The sequence below is a fragment of the Tiliqua scincoides genome, chromosome 2 (genome assembly GCF_035046505.1).
Source record: "Tiliqua scincoides isolate rTilSci1 chromosome 2, rTilSci1.hap2, whole genome shotgun sequence".
Taxonomy (NCBI): Eukaryota; Metazoa; Chordata; class Lepidosauria; order Squamata; family Scincidae; genus Tiliqua; species Tiliqua scincoides.
In genome coordinates, this window is record NC_089822.1 from 192,304,352 (window position 1) to 192,323,281 (window position 18,930).

Here is an 18,930-nt window from a genome sequence, read left to right on the forward strand (position 1 = left end):
AAGTAATGCATAGGAGAAGGGAACAGGGATGAGGGACGATGACAAGAACTACTTCAATATTGAAGAGAAATCTTAAGAAAAGTCACTTACTCATCCCTGTTGCAAACTCCTTGAAATTAATGAGTGCATCTCTGTTTGTATCCAGGAGTCGGAACATTCTCTCTGCCAGCACTTTAGTGTGCTGGCCACAGTACCACGGAGTAAGAGAAGAAAACAGCTCTTTGAATTGCTCTATGTTGATGCGATACTGCTCTAAGTAGGGAAGGCTCTGGTCTCGCTGGGCAGCAGCAGTGCGATCTCCCCAGTAGCAGCTCATTAAGTGTTTTGCCTGTGAAGGGAAAGGTCAGATGACACATATTACGACATCCTAAGCCCCTGGGTTGGCCCAACTAGTAACTAACACCAAGTCCAGCTAAAGAACTAGCAGCTGGGATATGCAGCACTAATAATAATAATAATAATAATAATAATAATAATAATAATAATAATAATAATAATAATATACTGCACTGATACCTAGTTGATACTTGGGTCTCAGGCTGAGACTTGTATCAATTACTCAAACACCAGTTTACAACTGTGATTCATGTAATTTGGATTATTATTATATATAATAATATATCCTACCTTAAATACTACATAAAGTTCTTCTAATTCTTGCATAGAAAAACTAATGTCACCAGATATAGCTCGAACCTACAGAAAGGCAGAGAAAGATTTTAAATTCTGTTAGTTGTAAAACCTCTATGAGCACAGGAAGCTATATTTTATGGGGCAGCACAAAATGACTTTCAAAGCTTGAGGATTAGGCCAGACAAAAGGAAGGAGTATGTAATGATTCTGAACAGAATACTGAAGTCTGCATTTGGAAGTTATTGATCTGTAAGACAGGAAGATGCAGAAAAACCAATGACAGCTAGAGAAGATCTATTCCCTTGAACTCAGTGGATAAACACAGCAAAAAGCTAGTCAAAAACATTAACTGCATTTCCTGCTTTCAGCGCCCTGTAATTGGAATTGGGAACAGGAAATGTGTCAACTCCTTTTCAGCTTTTATCTCTTTAATCTGCTCATTGTCAAACATCTACAAGGGCACTAGAGACATTTGCTGCAGACATCTGATGCTATCTGGAGGGAATGAACACTACAATGGCAAAAACAAGAGAAAAAAGCAGAGGCAAGAAGATGTGAAAGCTATTCTTCCCTTGAGATCTTCCAGGCATAGCAGCTGGAAGGATGAGAAAGGTCAGTGTCTCCTGCTGCCATACCCCTGCTCTCTTGGTGGTGGTGGTGGTGGGTAAGACAAGAGAGACAACTAGGAAAGTTTAGTGACAATGCTTCTCAAGGATCTCTCATAGTAAATCACAAATCTTTGTTACATCAAAGATGTAACAAATCACATCAAATCACAAATCTTAGTTACAACTGCTTCCCATTGTGATCTGTTAAACCAGCAGAGAGCTACATGGCAGTTGCTCCAGCGTACATGGTAGATGCTTTTTAAAATCATCACTCACAATCCCTTAATCACAACCCAAATTTGTCACAAAACAACTCTGTAGATGATGATGATGTTCGTCCATCGTTTTTGAAGAAGACCTTGACATCTAACGGGTTGTGAACTGTCCATAGTGTGTCCACAGGTGACTAATAAGGCTGATACGAGCACGGAATGTTCTGCCACATGTTGGGCAGACGTGTAGGCACCACTGTTGTAGCATTTGCAGCACTGGCTTTACGGAGTGCACGCTTCTGTCCTTCTGGCTTCAGATGTTTGACAGCCTTGGTGGATCAGCGTGCACCATGTCGATTGGTCTTGTGCCAGGATTTCCCAGGTGGTGTTGTCAATATCCAGGGACTTGAGAGAGGCTTTCAGTGTGTCTTTATATCACTTCTTCCCCCCCCCCCCCAATGCAATTGCTTTCCTTAAACCAGCTCACCTGTTTAGGAATGTTTAGGAATGTGGTGGTCTGGCATCCTTACAACATGACCTGCCCAGTGTGTCTGGGCTTTCATCAGCAGGGTGTGAACTGACAGCAGTCCTGCTCTGGAGAGGACTTCTGTATCTGGCATCCCGTCCTGCCACTGGATCCTCAGAAGTCTGCAGAGGCACATCGTGTGGAAGTGGTTCAGTTGCCTAGCGTGCCTCCTGTATACACCCCAAGTCTCAATGGCATAAATCAGAGCAGTTAGCACAACTGCTTGGTAGACTTTAAGCTTTGTAGCAAGGCTTATTCCATGGCGATTCCACACGTTGGTCAGCAGTTTGCCGACTGCAGAACTTGCTTTGGCGATTCTGCAGTTGACCTCGATGTCAATTGTCACTGCGTGGGAGAGGGTGCTAACGAGGTATGTAAATTGGTCCACTGCTTGCAGCTTTTGTCCCTTCACTATGATGGTGGGCTCTAGGTGTTGGGCCTTTGGAGCTGGCTGGTGCATCACTTCAGTTTTCTTCGTGTTGATGAGGAAACCGAAGTTGTCACATGCTGCTTTGAATTTGTCCATGCTGGCTGTGTAGAAGAGCTCTTATGAAATGCATCCTTCAGTAATAGGCCAATCAGTTGCTTACTCACCTGGCACCTTTGAAGATAGGGTGAGCTAAACAATCCAGATACATTGGATAATCATTAGAACACAATCAAAACCTTTAAATATCTTATTTTTTAAAAAAATAAGCTGCCACTTACCACACTTCTCTTGGCTGTGTCCTCCAAAGAATGGATCACCTTCAATCTTTGCTTAAAGCGCATCTGCTCAATATCATCCGATTTCAAATGGTTGAATTTCTGTAGTCAGAAAAGTTGATCAGGTTCAACTTTAGAGCTAGAGGGCAACACCATACAATCCATGACACACTGGTGGGATGATTAAGGCAGCAATTATTTCACTGGGAAAGAAGCAAAGGTCTGACTGAACTTAGTGATGGTGAACTTAGTAATAAATAACACAGACCAATACACATTTTGCTGCCTTAAAAGTTAGATCTATTCCTGGGTATACTTGGGGTTCCGATTAAAAAAATGGCATCAGTTTTGCCCTATCACATCTAGTTTCGGAGATATGACATAGCTTCATTAGTGAATGGTTCAAGCAGCTTCCTTGTGAGGAAGCTTATGCCATAAGCTTATGCCATAAGCTTATGCTTATGCCATAAGCTTCCTCATAAGGAAGCTGCTTGAACCATTCACTAATGAAGCTATGTCATATCTCCGAAACTAGATGTGATAGGGCAAAACTGATGCAATTTTTTGGAATGAGTACTCCAAACTCATAGAAAACCACCATAAATTTTGGAAAAAAAGGTTTTTATGACCCTCAGTTTTGCAGACCTGTATAATAGTTCTGTGGCTATGCAATGCAAGTCAAGGGGTGTGTAATGAACAGACACCCTGTAATCTAGGTATACTATGATGACATAGCGGAGTTTGCCTGTCACTGTCACCATTCTGTCAGCACTCTTACATAGCAGAAGTAAGTTTTATTGATAGTGCCAGCCTGTCTGCTATTGCCAAATAAAGCAAAGCCACCTGACTGAACAGCCCTGGACCCTTGCTGCATTTGGCTGTCTACTGGTTATTATTTCAAATCAACCCACCTAGCTTGGCAGAAGGAAAACTTTTGAGGCCCATTAAATTTAAACTAGCCAATCAAAGCTTGGAGTGCAACTCTTCTCTAAAAAGGATTTTTAAAAAGCCAACCATCTGGAGTCAGTGTGAAATTATTCATGCCAGATCAAGAAAAAGGCCAGAAATTAATTCCTTAGAGATTCTATTCCTCTGGTTTTAGAAGACGGCTGTGAGCTAAGTTGTCTTGATTGTAAGCAAACTTGTCCATTACGGAAGCTAATCAGAAACTGGTTTTTCTTTTGAAGTTTACCTCTGATCTCAAGTGTACAATTTGGCTGTTTGTCTTCTCTTTTTCCCTTTTGTTTCAACAAACCTTTTCCTTGGTTTGAATAAACAATTTGCCTAATTCTTTAATCCCAAGGAAGAGAGTGGCTGCCTCCTGTCTCTTTAAGACTTACAGAGCCAGCACTACCCAACAGTGACTTGTGTGTACATATGTGTGAAAGGCCATTGGATCTTAGGTGGTTCCCAGCTGGGTCTCTCCCTCCTGCATATCACCCAGTGCAGGAGTCTACCAGCTAAGAGGCAATCCTAAAATGGAAGAAAGGTGTGAAGTTAACACCTACCTATATGTTCCTCATAGAGATAGGAATTTACCAGTGTGGTGTGTGAGGGTTGTGGTTGTGTTTTTTTTAAAGGGACCCAAGCATACAGAAGAAAGTGAGGTATTCTGTGGTGTTCTTGGTTTTTTTCTAGCATCACCCTTTGGGTTGCCTTAGAAAATAGGATATATTAGTAGCGATTTAGTAACAGTAACCTTTGAATAATGAAAGGGTCAACATTTCAGACAGAGAGGCTTTGCTTCTATGGCACTATCCATACAGGTAAATGTTTAGGAAGACGGGAATCAGAACCAGCAAGAAACTTTGAAAGAAAGAGGGGAGAGAAGAAGAGGAGAGGAACAATGACAAAGCAAATTTACATGGCTGAGCCCATTCTACATCAACAGAACTCACTGAAGAGCCTGTATCCTAAATTTGCATACCCCATGCTTATGCTGAATAATGTGGTTTCCTTAGTAATGCAAACAGAAATGTCCTACAATTAAAAACGTAAGACAGCTCCTCACCTCATAGGCTGTTTTTATAAGCTCAAATATATCAATTTTTGCCTGTGGCTCATCTCCACTTGTCATATTGGCACAGGGGTGGGTGTTAGTTTGAGAAACAGACTGCTGATTAACTACATTGTCCAAATACCTACAGGGAAATCAAGTGAAAACAGAAACTTGGATTAGTGTACTATCTCAAGATCAAGGTCAGGAGAGTCCGTATCACTCCAAACAATTTATATCCTACCCAAGCTCATAATTTCACGGATAATGTTTTCTCACCAATGCATAATTAATTCTTTATACAAGCCTTTTGATTTACTGTGATTTTTAAACAATTAGATGCATATATGCAGCACAAAACTATTTAAATATCCTATAATACTGATCAAAATTGGAGTTTCCAGTCATTAACATGAAAATTTAGATTTTAGTAATTTTTCATACCATGCTTTTTTCAACAGAAACTCTCATTGAATAAAAGAGATATGAAATAGTTCTTGCATGTGAAATTCAGAAAATGTAAATGATGCACAGTCTCTCTTCCTCCTAGTGCCAGTTGTCAACAGGAAAGAGATAGCTGGATGGAAGATGGTTTCAACAGGACAATGAAAAGACCTTGGTATTTCCAATGTTTCCTTCTGATAGCTTAGGAATAGTTGGCCATTGATGTAATTTGGGATGGAAGGGTCTGAATGCGAAGTGTCCCCTTTTCTTCTTTGTTTTTCCTATCACTAGTAATGTTGGTGAGTACAATAAGACATTTGTGGTATTAAGGCAGGACAAAAAAGGAATAAAATCTCTTTATGAATATCAATGGCTTCCCGAGAAATTAAAGTTGGGGGAAAGAAAAACATTACATAGCTTTTTTCTGGGATAAAAAGTGGCACAGAGTACAGCTTTAGACTTTACAATTCCCAGTGTCTTGAGGACTGACATTTTCATGTTTAAAAACTTGTGAGGCTGAACAAATTACTTGGTTAAAGATGTAGCTGGGCAAAGATAAACCAACAATATGTTCAACAATAAGTTGAACTTATTGATAATCAGATTATTATAAGATATATAAGATATTATAAGATTATTATAAAATAGTAAGATTATTATAAGATAAATTCAACAATAAATGATCGGCAGCCTACTCCTGAGCTGCCCGTTGCGCCAGGACTGCCATGGGCCAACAGCGCAGCCACCAACAGCTCCTCAGGGGAAGGTGACTTTCGTCCCTTTTCCCTGGGTAAGGTAAGTAGCCCTGCAATGGGGCTACTTGATTCTGTGGCAACCCTTAGGCTGCAACAGAATCAAGAGCCTCTGTGTCAGGCCCACGGCTCCCTCCCCCGGCATGCTTCCTCCCCACCCCAAAACACCTCCTCCCCGCCTCTCCCAAGGTCCCCACCTACCTCTCCGCTGCATTGCAGTTCAGGCAACCACAGAGCAGTGGAGTGATGGAGCAGCAGTTCACCAGCACTAGCCCAGCGCTGGCCGCTGCTGAGCTAGCACTGCTACTGGACTGGCGCTAAGAGCTCAGGACTGGGCTCTGTAGATCCACTTGCTTTGACCAAACTATTACCAAATGAAAACTGGCTCCTTTTCAAATTCTGTTGACATGGTTTAAAGATGCAGAAAAGTTAAGCCCATCTGTTTCACATCTGATTTCAATAAAGAAGAATTTATGAAGTATAATGATATCAGAAATTATTTTTGCAGTGGAAAAGATTATGTTGTTCTCAACTTAAAAGATTTGGTTAAGCAGACAGATTTTATTTTTAGGGAAGTAGTAGTAGTGATGGTTGCAAATGACTAGCACCCTCTGTGGTTCCAGTATTTCCTTCTGAGTTCATTTGTTACTCAGAAATTGAGAATTTATCATCTTAGGTCAGTGTTTCTCAAACTGTGGGTCAGGACCCACTAGGTGGGTTGCGAGCCAATTTCAGGTGCATCCCCATTCATTTCAATATTTTATTTTTAATAGATTAGACTTGCTGCTACCATGGTATGTGACTGCATTTGGGGAAATGTGACAGACCTGTACTTTTACAAGCTACTATGTATATCCTTTTAACAATGGTACTCAATGGGACTTACTCATGGGTAAGATTGCAGCCTAGGATTGTCAAAATTTTTCCTGCTTGATGACATCACTTCCGGTCATGACATCACTTCTGGTGGGTCCTAACAGATTCCCATTCTAAAAAGTGGGTCCTAGTGCTGAATGTGTGAGAACCACTGTCTTAGGTAGTACACACAATGTGAATACCTTTTGAGTCAAAAGCAGGCTGAAAGGGGCCTAAGACCCAATCCTATCCCTGAGGTAAGGCAGTCTAATCTCCATGTACACCAACGCAACAACAGTCCTGTCATAATTAAATTATGTAGCAGAACCAAAGCTACCTGCCCAAGATAGTCATGGCTTCGCCTTCATCACAGCAGTTTAGCAGCTTATCCATGTTGGCATCCAGGATGGCCAGAGATACCTGCAAGATGACCTTGATGCCTTCATAGAAGAAGCAGTCAACAATGATAACAGCGCTTTCAAAAGGCATGACACTGAGGAACAGGGTGAGGAACCAAGAGAGAGATATACTTGAGATGACTCCCAGCTCCTGCATCTTCTCAGATAATTGGGGAAGACAGTCGTGCGTGAGCTCCTCAAAGATGCCCTGATCCACCAATGCACCTGAATGGGCAACAAAAACAGAAGGAGAGACAGTGCTAAATAAGCCCATGTTACAGATGAGGGGTTAAGGTAAATCTAGCTTAAAATATCACTTCAAGTTATATTCAAGAAGTCACCATCACTTCTGGTTTGTTGAAGGATGAGTTCACAGCATATTCACCATTTGATCTACAAATGATAATGTGTGAACTACAGATGAGTGGTTTTGAGCTGCCTCCACTGAAAATGATTGTGTGGCAGGAAGTAGTGTTGGGTGAAGTGAAATATGAAAGTGCAGTCTGCAGTGTGTTAAATGTAATGGCTTTTCACTCATGGAAATCATTATCCAAGACTGCAGTCACAGAATAATAAGCATGTGTGAACTCTTCCTTATTCATTAGTTCTGAAAGGCATGAGTAACCTGCTATAGTATTAGCACCGTCTTTTTTGCTGAATGTTTCTTACATGTATTTCATAGCAAAACACAATCTGCTGTTGTAGATTCAATAACGTTTGTACATAATAAATAACTCTTTAAATGAAACAAAGTTTTCAGTTTAATTTCTGAAGCCCCAGGTAAAGCTTTCATTACAGCTCTCTAGTTATCACATTGCCCTTAACCAGCAGTTCACAACTGTTGGCTGGCGTTGCTCGCCACCCACAACTGTGGCTGCTACCAAGGCAGGCACTCTCCTCCCCCCACCATATTTCCCTCACTTGTTCCAAAACAAAAAAGGGAAACATGAGGGTGCATCATTGGCTGCACTCTGCCAAGGCACCTTGGACAGCTTGGCAGAGCAAGACCTGACAGCCAAGTCCCAAGCCCTCACCTGTTCTGCACAAATAATAATAATAAATAATAACAATACAGGTATTTATATACCACCTTTCTTGGTCGTCGGATTTCTCCTCAGACTTTATTCAAGGCGGTTTACATAGGCAGGCTATTTAAATCCCTGTAGGGATTTTTTACAATTGAAAGAAGGTTCCATCTTTCAAGAACCACAACATTTCAGATGTTTCTTTCTGATCTGGTTTCACATTCAGGCCTCCATCCTCCCGCGCTCAAAGCAGATGGAATAACTCGGCTCAGCTTGTCAGCTGCTTCAAGGTCGCACGGTGCTGGTGGCCTCGAACTGGCGACCTGTGGATGTTATCTTCAGGCAAATGGAGGCTCTACCTTCTAGACCAGACCTCCTGCCTGGTCTGGTCTAGACCAGAGGGGAAAGAGGGGAAAACATGGGAAGAGGTTACTTTGGCCATGCTTTCCTGAGGCATTCTGGATGTCTTGGCAAAGCATAGCCGCAATGATACCTCCTACCCTCACTGTCAAGCAAGAGAGGAAAGTGGAGGCCTGGAGGCATCCACTAAGTGCACTTTTTTGCTCTCCTGCTCCAGAGTATTAGAAACCTGGTGGGATGTGGAAAATCAGTGGGATACCGCAATCCCTGGCTATAAACTCTACAGGAAGGACAGGCAGGGGTATGTTGGAGGTGGGGTGGCCGTTTATGTTAAGGAAGGGATAGAATCCAGCAAAGTAGAGACTGAAGGCGGGTCCGACTCCACCGTAGAATCTCTGTGGGTTAAATTATCAGGCCTGTGGAGCGATGTAATACTGGGGGCGTACTATTGTCCTCCAGACCAGAAATCAGGACCTTGAAAAGAGGAAACAGATCAGGGAGGTGACAAGGAGGGACAGGGTTGTAATCATGGGGGACTTCAATTATCCTCATATTGACTGGGTCAATTTGTGTTCTGGTCACGAAAAGGAGACCGGATTCCTTGACGTGCTAAATGACTGTGCCTTAGAGCAGCTAGTCATGGAGCCCACCAGAGGTGTCAATGTTACTGAGCCATTGGGGAACAGTGATCATGCTGCAATCCGTTTCGATGTGCACGTCGGGGGAAGAATACCGGGCAAATCTCTCACAAAAACCCTTGACTTCCAAAGGGCGGACTTCCCTCAAATGAGGAGGCTGGTTAGAAGGAGGTTGAAAGGGAAGGTAAAAAGAGTCCAATCTCTCCAGAGTGCATGGAGGCTGCTTAAAATAACAGTAATAGAGGCTCAGCAGAGGTGTATACCACAAAGAAAGAAGGGTTCCACTAAATCCAGGAGGGTGCCCGCATGGCTAACGAGCCAAGTTAGAGAGGCTGTAAAGGGCAAGGAAGCTTCCTTCCGTAAATGGAAGTCTTGCCCTAATGAGGAGAATAAAAAGGAACATAAACTGTGGCAAAAGAAATGTAAGAAGGTGATACGGGAGGCCAAGAGAGACTATGAGGAACGCATGGCCAGCAACATTAGGGGAATAATAAAAGCTTCTTCAAGTATGTTAGAAGCAGGAAACCCGCCAGAGAAGCGGTTGGCACTCTGGATGGTGAGGGAGGGAAAGGGGAGATAAAAGGAGACTTAGAGATGGCAGAGAAATTAAATGAGTTCTTTGCATCTGTCTTCACGGCAGAAGACCTTGGGCAGATACCGCTGCCCTAACGGCCCCTCCTGACTGAGGAATTAAGTCAGATAGAGGTTAACAGAGAAGATATTTCAGACCTAATTGATAAATTAAAGATCAATAAGTCACTGGGCCCTGATGGCATCCACCCAAGAGTTATTAAGGAATTGAGGAATGAAGTTGCTGATCTCATGACTAAGATATGCAACTTGTCCCTCAAAACGGCCACGGTGCCAGAAGACTGGAGGATAGCAAATGTCATGCCTATCTTTAAAAAGGGAAAGAGGGGGGACCCGGGAAACTATAGGCCGGTCAGCCTAACATCTATACTGGGTAAGATGGTGGAATGTCTCATCAAAGATAGGATCTCAAAACACATAGACCAACAGGCCTTGCTGAGGGAGAATCAGCATGGCTTCTGTAAGGGTAAGTCTTGCCTCACGAACCTTATAGAATTCTTTGAAAAGGTCAACAGGCATGTGGATGCGGGAGAACCTGCAGATATTATACATCTGGACTTTCAGAAGGCATTCGACACGGTCCCTCACCAAAGGCTACTGAAAAAACTCCACAGTCAGGGAATTAGAGGACAGGTCCTCTCATGGATTAAGAACTGGTTGAAGGCCAGGAAACAGTGGGTGTCAATGGGCAATTTTCACAATGGAGAGAGGTGAGCAGCGGTGTGCCCCAAGGATCTGTCCTGGGACCGGTGCTTTTCAACCTCTTCATAAATGACCTGGAGACAGGGGTGAGCAGTGAGGTGGCAAAGTTTGCAGTCGACACCAAACATTTCCGAGTGGTGAAGACCAGAAGTGATTGTGAGGAACTCCAAAAGGACCTCTCCAGACTGGCAGAATGGGTGATGCGCTTCAATGTCAGTAAGTGTAAAGTCATGCACATTGGGGCAAAAAATCAAAACTTTAGATATAGGCTGATGGGTTCTGAGCTGTCTGTGACAGATCAGGAGAGAGATCTCGGGGCGGTGGTGGACAGGTCAATGAAAGTGTCGACTCAATGTGCGGTGGCAGTAAAGAAGGCCAATTCTATGCTTGGGATCATTAGAAAAGGTATTGAGAACAAAATGGCTAATATTATAATGCTGTTGTACAAATTGATGGTAAGGCCACACCTGGAGTACTGTGTTCAGTTCTGGTTGCCACATCTCAAAAAAGACATAGTGGAAATGGAAAAGGTGCAAAAGAGAGTGACTAAGATGATTACTGGGCTGGGGCACCTTCCTTATGAGGAAAGGCTACGGCGTTTGGGCCTCTTCAGCCTAGAAAAGAGGCGCCTCAGGGGGGACATGATTGAGACATACAAAATTATGCAGGGGATGGACAGAGTGGATAGGGAGATGCTCTTTACACTCTCACATAATACCAGAGCCAGGGCACATCCACTAAAATTGAGTGTTGGGAGAGTTAGAACAGACAAAAGAAAATATTTCTTTACTCAACATGTGGTTGGTCTGTGGAACTCCTTGCCACAGGATGTGGTGATGGCGTCTGGCCTGGAGGCCTTTAAAAGGGGATTGGACAAGTTTCTGGAGGAAAAATCCATTACAAGCCATGATGTGTATGTGCAACCTCCTGATTTTAGAAATGTGCTATGTCAGAATGCCAGATGCAAGGGAGGGCACCAGAATGAGGTCTCTTGTTATCTGGTGTGCTCCCTGGGGCATTTGGTGGGCCGCTGTGAGATACAGGAAGCTGGACTAGATGGGCCTATGGCCTGATCCAGTGGGGCTGTTCTTATGTTCTTACATTCTTATGAGTAGGAGAGAGAACTGCAGGGAGGACAAAAGGAGAGGGGCACCAGGAGAGGGGCATTGTGGCCCTGCTTGGTCAAAATGCCTCTGCTTAGCGTGGTCTCTGTATTTCCTTCTCCTGCCCAGAGTGGGGAAAGATGTGTCACTGTGGCCACACTTGGCCAAGGCATCGAGAGTGCCTTGGCTGAGCATGGCCACAACAACCTCTTCCCTGTGTTTCCCTTCCTGCTGCAAAATGAGAGAAAAGTGGAAAACTAGGCCACAATGCACCCAAGGCTGAGCTGAGCTGAGCTGAGCACAATCAGAACCACCATCTTCCTGTGCTCTGAAGCAGGAAAGGAAAGCATGGGGCTGAGCTGCACTTACTGGAGACATCCAGGGCACCGTAACTGAGCAAAGCAAAACTTTCTCCCACCCTTTGTCACCATGGTAAGGGTGGTGAGCAACACTGTCGAGGCCTTCTCATTCTTACTGTCAAATATGTGCTGAAACTTAAAAAAAATTAACAAACCAACCTTGCATGAATTTTCTATCCTCCACCGGTGCTACTGGTAATCAGTAGTACCTACCAACTTACATCATTTTTAGTACTGATTTCTCACTCATTCTGTTTTTTTAATTGTTTTGAAAAGTCTAATGTTTTTAGACTCAGAAAGCAATAATATTCATGTCAGTACTTCTTAACTGGTGGACTGTGCTCTAAGCTAGGCAGTGAGGATGCCGATAGGCTCTAAAGCATTCAGAGGAGATAACCTGAATGGCAAAAATGCATCTATACTAAATATCGTGTTTTAAGAGGTTGGACTAAATCCTACTCTATAATTTTAATATTTTAAAAGAAAAATCTTAATTTGACAAAAACTTACCAACCACCCTGGTGTTATAGTAATCAGGCAGCATCCTCTCACATAGGGCCACGAGGAGCCAGAAAGCTTCTTCCTCATTACAGTACAGAAGCAGCACTGACGTCACAATGTTCATGGCCTAGCAGCAGGTAGTCACACATGCAAGCACACCCAAAAAAAGAAGAATCCATACTAATGAACAGTTTAAAAAGACAACAGTTTACTATCATTTAGCTTGTCAGAGCTGTAGATAAAAATTATAACTCAGAGAACATGAAGCAAATGTTCTGTAGCTCAGAACCTCAACCTCATGTACTTCATGTAAGATTCATGTACTTACCACAGTGGTATTATTCAAATAACTGCTCATGAAATATTACAGGTGGAGTGCAATGAAAAGGAAGAATGACTTGCTCCCCCCCAACTCTTTGCTATTCAACCTCCTTCCTCTCCTGCAAAGCCCCAAGGTTGCAGGAGAGGGGAGAAGGAGCATTCCAGCTGGATAGGATATCCAGTCATCAGGATATGACTTCCTCCTTTCTGGGTACTATTCAACCTAGAACAGAGCTCAGGACCAAGCAGGGTTCTCCACCCACCAAACAACTGGCTTCAGAAAACACACCTCCTCTTCCCAGAGCCAGATACCTAATGTCTATTTCTTCATATCAAAGGTGCCCAAACCCGCAGCAAACCTCAATGTGGTTAGCAGTGAGTCCCCTCCATCCTGCACTCGGGCAAGCCCTATAATTCTCCAAAGGCAAGGTAAGCTCTGCTCCCCTCGCCTCTGGAGGCTGTTCTGAGGGCCAGGGAGGCTGTATGTAGTTTTTCTGAAAACTGGAAGTGACCTTCTAAGGTCTCCTAGAGGCCTTAGAAGGTGCTCCAAAGGCCAGGGAAGCTGTGTGCAGCCTCCCCGACCCTCAGAACACCCTGCAAAGGCAAGGGGAACGGAGCACCCTGTAGGGAGGCTACAAAAGCCGGCTGCTGGAGCCAGCAGAAGGGGAGAGCCTCTGTGGGCACAGGGTACAGGAGAGTGCTTTGGATTGGTATGTAAGATCTTTTCCTCCCTCCCCCTTTCCCTCCCTTTTTTGAAAGTGTTTATGAACTAGCTTGAAGATTCCCCCCTCCCGTATTAGAAAGTGGTTATGAAATGGTTTGAAGATCCCCCCTCTTTATGAGTTAAAAGGGCATATGAACTGGTTTAAAGATTCCCCCATTTTACTGTGTTTGAAAGTGCTTATGAACTGGTTCAAATTCATTCATTCATTCAAGTTCAGTCTCTAATATAGTCATTTATGTAAATTAATTCAAATTTGAAATGTAAATTAATTTTTTCCTGCCCCTGACACACTGTCAGAGAGATGATGTGGTCCTTCTGCCAAAACATTTGTGCACCCCTGCTCTATATCATACGCTAGCAAGACCCTGTTAGCGTGTGACAGAACAAAACAATCGGAACTACCACACAGTTAAGAACACATTAGCTTTTAAAGTAATGAGAGTGTGTAGAGCACAATCAAGCGAAGATGTTTTAAAACATGGATTTCAGATAAAATTTAGAAACAGCATATCTAAATAGTTAAGGACCATCAAGTATTATTTGGATTGTAAGGATTATTGTCACTGGCAGTATCAGCACTGACAGGAAGCTTAAGCTCCAATAAGAAAATTTATTTATTCTATTTTTAATCCACTTTTCTCTGGAAGGCGCTAAAGCGGCTAGAAGCGTGATTGAACTGGGATTCCAAGTGCTATCACACACTGCTAGGCAGCCTATGATTGCTTCTTTCTTACCTGGCAGTACCCAATGGTGGGATTTCGAAAAGCATAAGCTGTTAGCACCCTTCGAAGTGCCGCAATCCCCAGTTCGTTCTGGAAGGCAGGGTGCTCTGGCATCGAACGATGCAGATCTCTTTCAATTTCCTCTGTTGCAAGAGTGTACTTTCCCATTGATTGTTCCACCAAGTCTGCATAGTACCTAGGATGAGTGACCATCTCATTCCATGCCCCTGCAGTGACACAAGCATAAAACCGGTTTTCTTCTACATGTATAAGGTATGTTTAAGAATAGTCTTCCACATGCTGGGTGCTTTCCTGCAGGCTGGAGACCATGTCCTATGAGGACAGGTTGAGTTTTGCATGTTTAAAGAGTTTATTTTCAATTGATCTGGAGAGTAAATGGATTTAAATTATAAGAAGATTTTGATTAAATGTTAGGAAGAATTACCCAACAATACAAACTGTTCACCAGTGGGACAGTTTGTCTTGAAGGGTGGTAAGCTCTCCATCATCTGAGGTTTTTAAGCAGAGGCTGGATAGCCTCCTATTGAGGATATTGTACCTCTGGACAGCCTATATGGGCAGAGGGGTGGACTCAATATCCTGTAGGTGCCTTCCAACTTTGGACTGTATGGTATCCTTATGACTCTATGATGTCAATCTTCCATTCATGCCACTTTTATGCTGAATATGGAAGAAAAAATTAGTTTTTTCTTCCTTCCACTGGAAGAAGTCAGACTAGACGATCCTTGAGGTTGCTTCCAGTTTTGGGAGCTGTTCCATCTTAATGGTGGAAGTGCCCTAACACTAAGAAGAGCCCTGCTGGATCAGGCCAACGGCCCATCTAGTCCAGCTTCCTGTATCTCACAGTGGCCCACCAAATGTTTCAGGGAACACACAAGATAACAGACACAACTGGCTGACTGAAAAAAATCCCTTTAATTTGGGAACCCGTTGTGCATACAGATGATCGCTCACCTGAAAAGAGAAGCCACAGCTCTCCACGAAGATTATCTGGAATCCCTTTTAGCACCAGGTCACGGGTCTTGGCTGTGCGATACATACACACTCCCCTTCCATATTCAAAGAAATGAATATTCCATGACTCCTCCTTCATCTTCTCCCTTGCCTAGAGAGCAGAATATTATCAGGATCATAACTTTAAATATTTCATCTGAGTTAGTTTTTGGGGAGGCGTTACCACTCCCATGCAGCATATTTTGCATAAATGTGCAAGCTGAAATACAAGACAACTTTCATCTGAATGGGAAGAGAGAGTCAGAGATCAGTTTCTACAGTACTATATTTTTGTACAGCAACTAGCACTTTAAGATACTTAGGCTGCAATCCTAACCAATTTTCCAGCACTGACATAAGGGCAATGCAACTCCAAGGTAAGGGAACAAACATTGCCCTACATGACTGCCCGCCAACTGCAGGATGCAGCACTTGCCCCACTGGCATAGCTATGCCAGTGCTGGAAAGTTGGTTAGGACTGCGCCCTCAAAGTATCAATGCAGGTACGCCTTTGTGGACAAGCATGCTTAAGACAAAATGGCATAATTAATCCATTTACCTTCAAGCAGATCTAATTTTCCAATATAAGGTAGTGCATCATATGTCAGATGAAGGCCCACTGACAGTTTTGTATAGGAACAAAAAGGAAAACCAAATATTGCCTGTGGCTTCCAGGCCCAATGCAGAATGCTGGTCTTTAAGTTAAAAAGCATCTCCTCATATGATCTACTAAGATCTTCCTTAAGAGGAGATGCATGAGATGAGACAGGCAGATCTTTTTAATAAAATGATTGCCCTGGTGCCAAAGATGAGCAGGCTGTGCCATTACGGTAGAACATTTTTTCTTCTGCTTGTGTTCAGATGAGCATGTATTAAATATTTCCCTGTTTAATTTATCAAATAGTATTTTTCTTACAATTTATGAGTTGTTTTTGCAATAATAGAGGTTTTTTGGGAGAGTTTTCTTATTTAAATAAACACTGAAGTATTTTTTTTCTACCCAGTTGATAAAAAGCTAGTAATCTACCTCTTTGTTTGCAGAGATGTTCTCAGAGTTTGTCCGGAACAGCTTAAGTAGTCCCTGGGATGCTGTTGGTATATCAGCTGCACAAAAACTGACTGGCTGATTGTTGAGAGGGGAGTCAGGACTGAGTGTCTGTGGGCTGCTGGGAGACTGTGCTGGTATTTCCTAAAAATAAACAGAGTTTAAAAGGCACAAATAGGTTTCCATTACAATTTAAACATTTGGTGTGGCCAAAAGCTGTTACGTGAAGGCACTTTACTATGGATACATTATAGTTCATAACACACAAATTTCTTCAGCTTGTCTGATCAATGCATTCAAACCCTGCTTTAAGAGCTAAGGAGATTTTTTCTATTTATTAAATTAAATAGAATTTAATATTCTATTAAATCTCACCTATCTACGTATCTCACCTCCACTGAGGTGACAACCAGTTAAAATATTCTACATATTGCAAAGGTTCTGCAGTATGAGCAAAGCTCACTTCACTTATTAGAATGGCAACATCATATTCACTACTGTGTTCCCACCTATTAGGGAGCTATAGCTAATCTTGGCAATTGTGTGAATGAATTTACATGCCACGAGATGCAGCATATCTTTATTGAATTATGTTTTCAATGTGCAAGCAGTACAAATGTAATGTGTAAAGCTAAAGTGAGCACTAGCTGGCTGAAAATGACGAAGAGATCCTTCTCGGAGTGTCCTCCTTTTTGGAAGTGAGGTAGGTGGTAACAAGGGTGGCACCCAGCCTCTGGAATGCCTCTTCTAGAAAGGTTCACCCACCCTGAGTGCCACCCAGCTGCAGGATGCAGCACACGTCCCATTGGCATTGCGATGCCAGTGCTGGAAAGTTGGTTAGGATTTGGGCCTAAGTGAACATTCACTCCAACCTATTGCCTTTGTTGTGCAAATAGACACTCCCTGCCAGATACTAGCTAGCTGCATAGGCTACTGGAGATAAGATTGCCTCTTCTCTGCATTAAGAGCCTCTCTGCTGTGTAAACAGACACTCTCCTACAGGCTATGGGAGACGTGACTAACTCATTAAGAGCATCTTTATTGTGCTTTGACTATTGTCATATATGCGGTTCATCATTAAGCGAGCTGTTGTTAAGTGGCAGATTCTTGTATTTTCCAAAACATTTTCAACTCCTGCTAGATCATGGCATTTGGCTGATGTGTCTATTGTGCCATTGTTTTATTGTTGTAACCTGATGACATTGTTACTTTGCACATTTTTTAGCTGTCCTGAGAACAGTATAAGTAAACAAAAAATTAAGGAAGCTTTTCCTTAAACCAGCATATGTTGCAGGATGCATCCATGGTAAAGTTCTCTCACTTACACACACACCTCTCTCACATGCATGTACACACAACCCTCTCTCACAGAACAGAAAATTAACTGTTCTTTACTACTTTTTTTTTAAAATGTTGAGAATATAGATAAACTCGACTCAGCGCTTCCCAAACTCCTACAAGGGAGTTGGGAGAACTGTAAGTTGTTATGGGGGAGAGGAGAAGGCAACAATGCAATCCCCAGGATCGTACTGCTGCCGGGGATGGAAGGTTTTCTACTTACTTGCAGCCAGCGCTGCAGTCCTTTTGCAGGGCTCTCCGTGCCTGCAAAACTGTAAAAAACAGGCACTTCTGGTTTCATCGTGAAAACAGGAAATGCCTATTTTCTTTTTTCAGTTTTGCAAGCATGGGGAGCCCTACGGAGAGCTCCCCGCAACCTCCACCCAGGACTGCAGTGCTGGCTGTAAGTAAGTAGAAAACCCCCCTCCTGTCCCTGGCAGCAGTGCAATCCTAGGGATCTCATTACTGCCTTCCCCCCTCCCCACCCTTAAAGGGGCATTGGCCAGTGTTTCCCAGACTGGTGGGTCTCAACCCACCAGTTTGGGAACCACGGCTCTAACTCAATAAGTTCGCAATTTTCTACATCTTTTATGGAAAGTTGAACAAAACATTAGATCTTTTTCCATTGTTCCTTATTATAAGTGCCATGCAGTACTGGGGTATTACCAGCTTCCAGCCTTAGAAACAGAGTCTGCCAATTACAGAATGCTAATAAGGTTCTCTTGGAAATTGATTCTAGTACCTCACATGCATGGTCACCAAAGGTCTTCTTCCATCCTTCGTCATTGTTACAGGATTGCTTGGATGGGGTTCTCTGCAGGAAGTCAGAGATTCTCTGTACCAGGAAATCCCTGTCTTTCAAGTTGGCAAAAAGGAAGGTCATTTTGCTTTTGGTGCTGATGGAGAGTGGGCTAGGCAAGACGCTGGAACTGTCAGCTTTCTCAACAATTGTGACCTAGAGAATACACATAAATAATTCATATACATCAGACTTCTCCATAACAACTGGGTCCAGTAACTTGTATTTAACTTGCTGTAAATATATGTCTTTACAGTTATCTTGCTCATAATTCATCATAAGAACATAAGTGGTGCCCTGCTGGATCAGGCCAAAGGCCCATATCACAGTGGCCCACCAGATGGCTCAGGGAGAACATAAGACAAGATACCTGTACCCTGTTGCCACTCCCTTGCATGTTATACCATCAAGTTCTACCTGAAAACATTTCTGTTTTTCTCCAGGCAGAAAGACGGTACAGTGCATGTGAAAAATGGGGAAGTAAAATGTTGCATGCAGCGTCATGAACAGCAGCCTATTTTACCTTTAAAAACAGTATTTCCCATCAACTTTGAATGTT

The 18,930-nt window shown here is 42.9% G+C and overlaps 1 protein-coding gene across 2 annotated transcripts in view; it reads right to left on the reverse strand.

Annotated features, from left to right (window-relative positions):
• The window catches only part of TBC1D9B (TBC1 domain family member 9B), a 48,522-nt gene that overhangs the window by 12,041 nt on the left and 17,551 nt on the right, over positions 1–18,930 (reverse strand). For both annotated transcript variants that reach the window (XM_066613939.1, XM_066613938.1), the window contains exons 7-16: positions 18,315–18,527; positions 16,217–16,378; positions 15,151–15,301; positions 14,188–14,402; positions 12,418–12,535; positions 7,069–7,354; positions 4,696–4,825; positions 2,688–2,786; positions 628–696; positions 91–328 (exon numbers count right to left, since the gene is read on the reverse strand). In XM_066613939.1, coding sequence (XP_066470036.1) covers positions 91–328; positions 628–696; positions 2,688–2,786; positions 4,696–4,825; positions 7,069–7,354; positions 12,418–12,535; positions 14,188–14,402; positions 15,151–15,301; positions 16,217–16,378; positions 18,315–18,527 — 1,681 coding nt within the window. The remainder of the gene's footprint in view (positions 1–90; positions 329–627; positions 697–2,687; positions 2,787–4,695; positions 4,826–7,068; positions 7,355–12,417; positions 12,536–14,187; positions 14,403–15,150; positions 15,302–16,216; positions 16,379–18,314; positions 18,528–18,930) is intronic.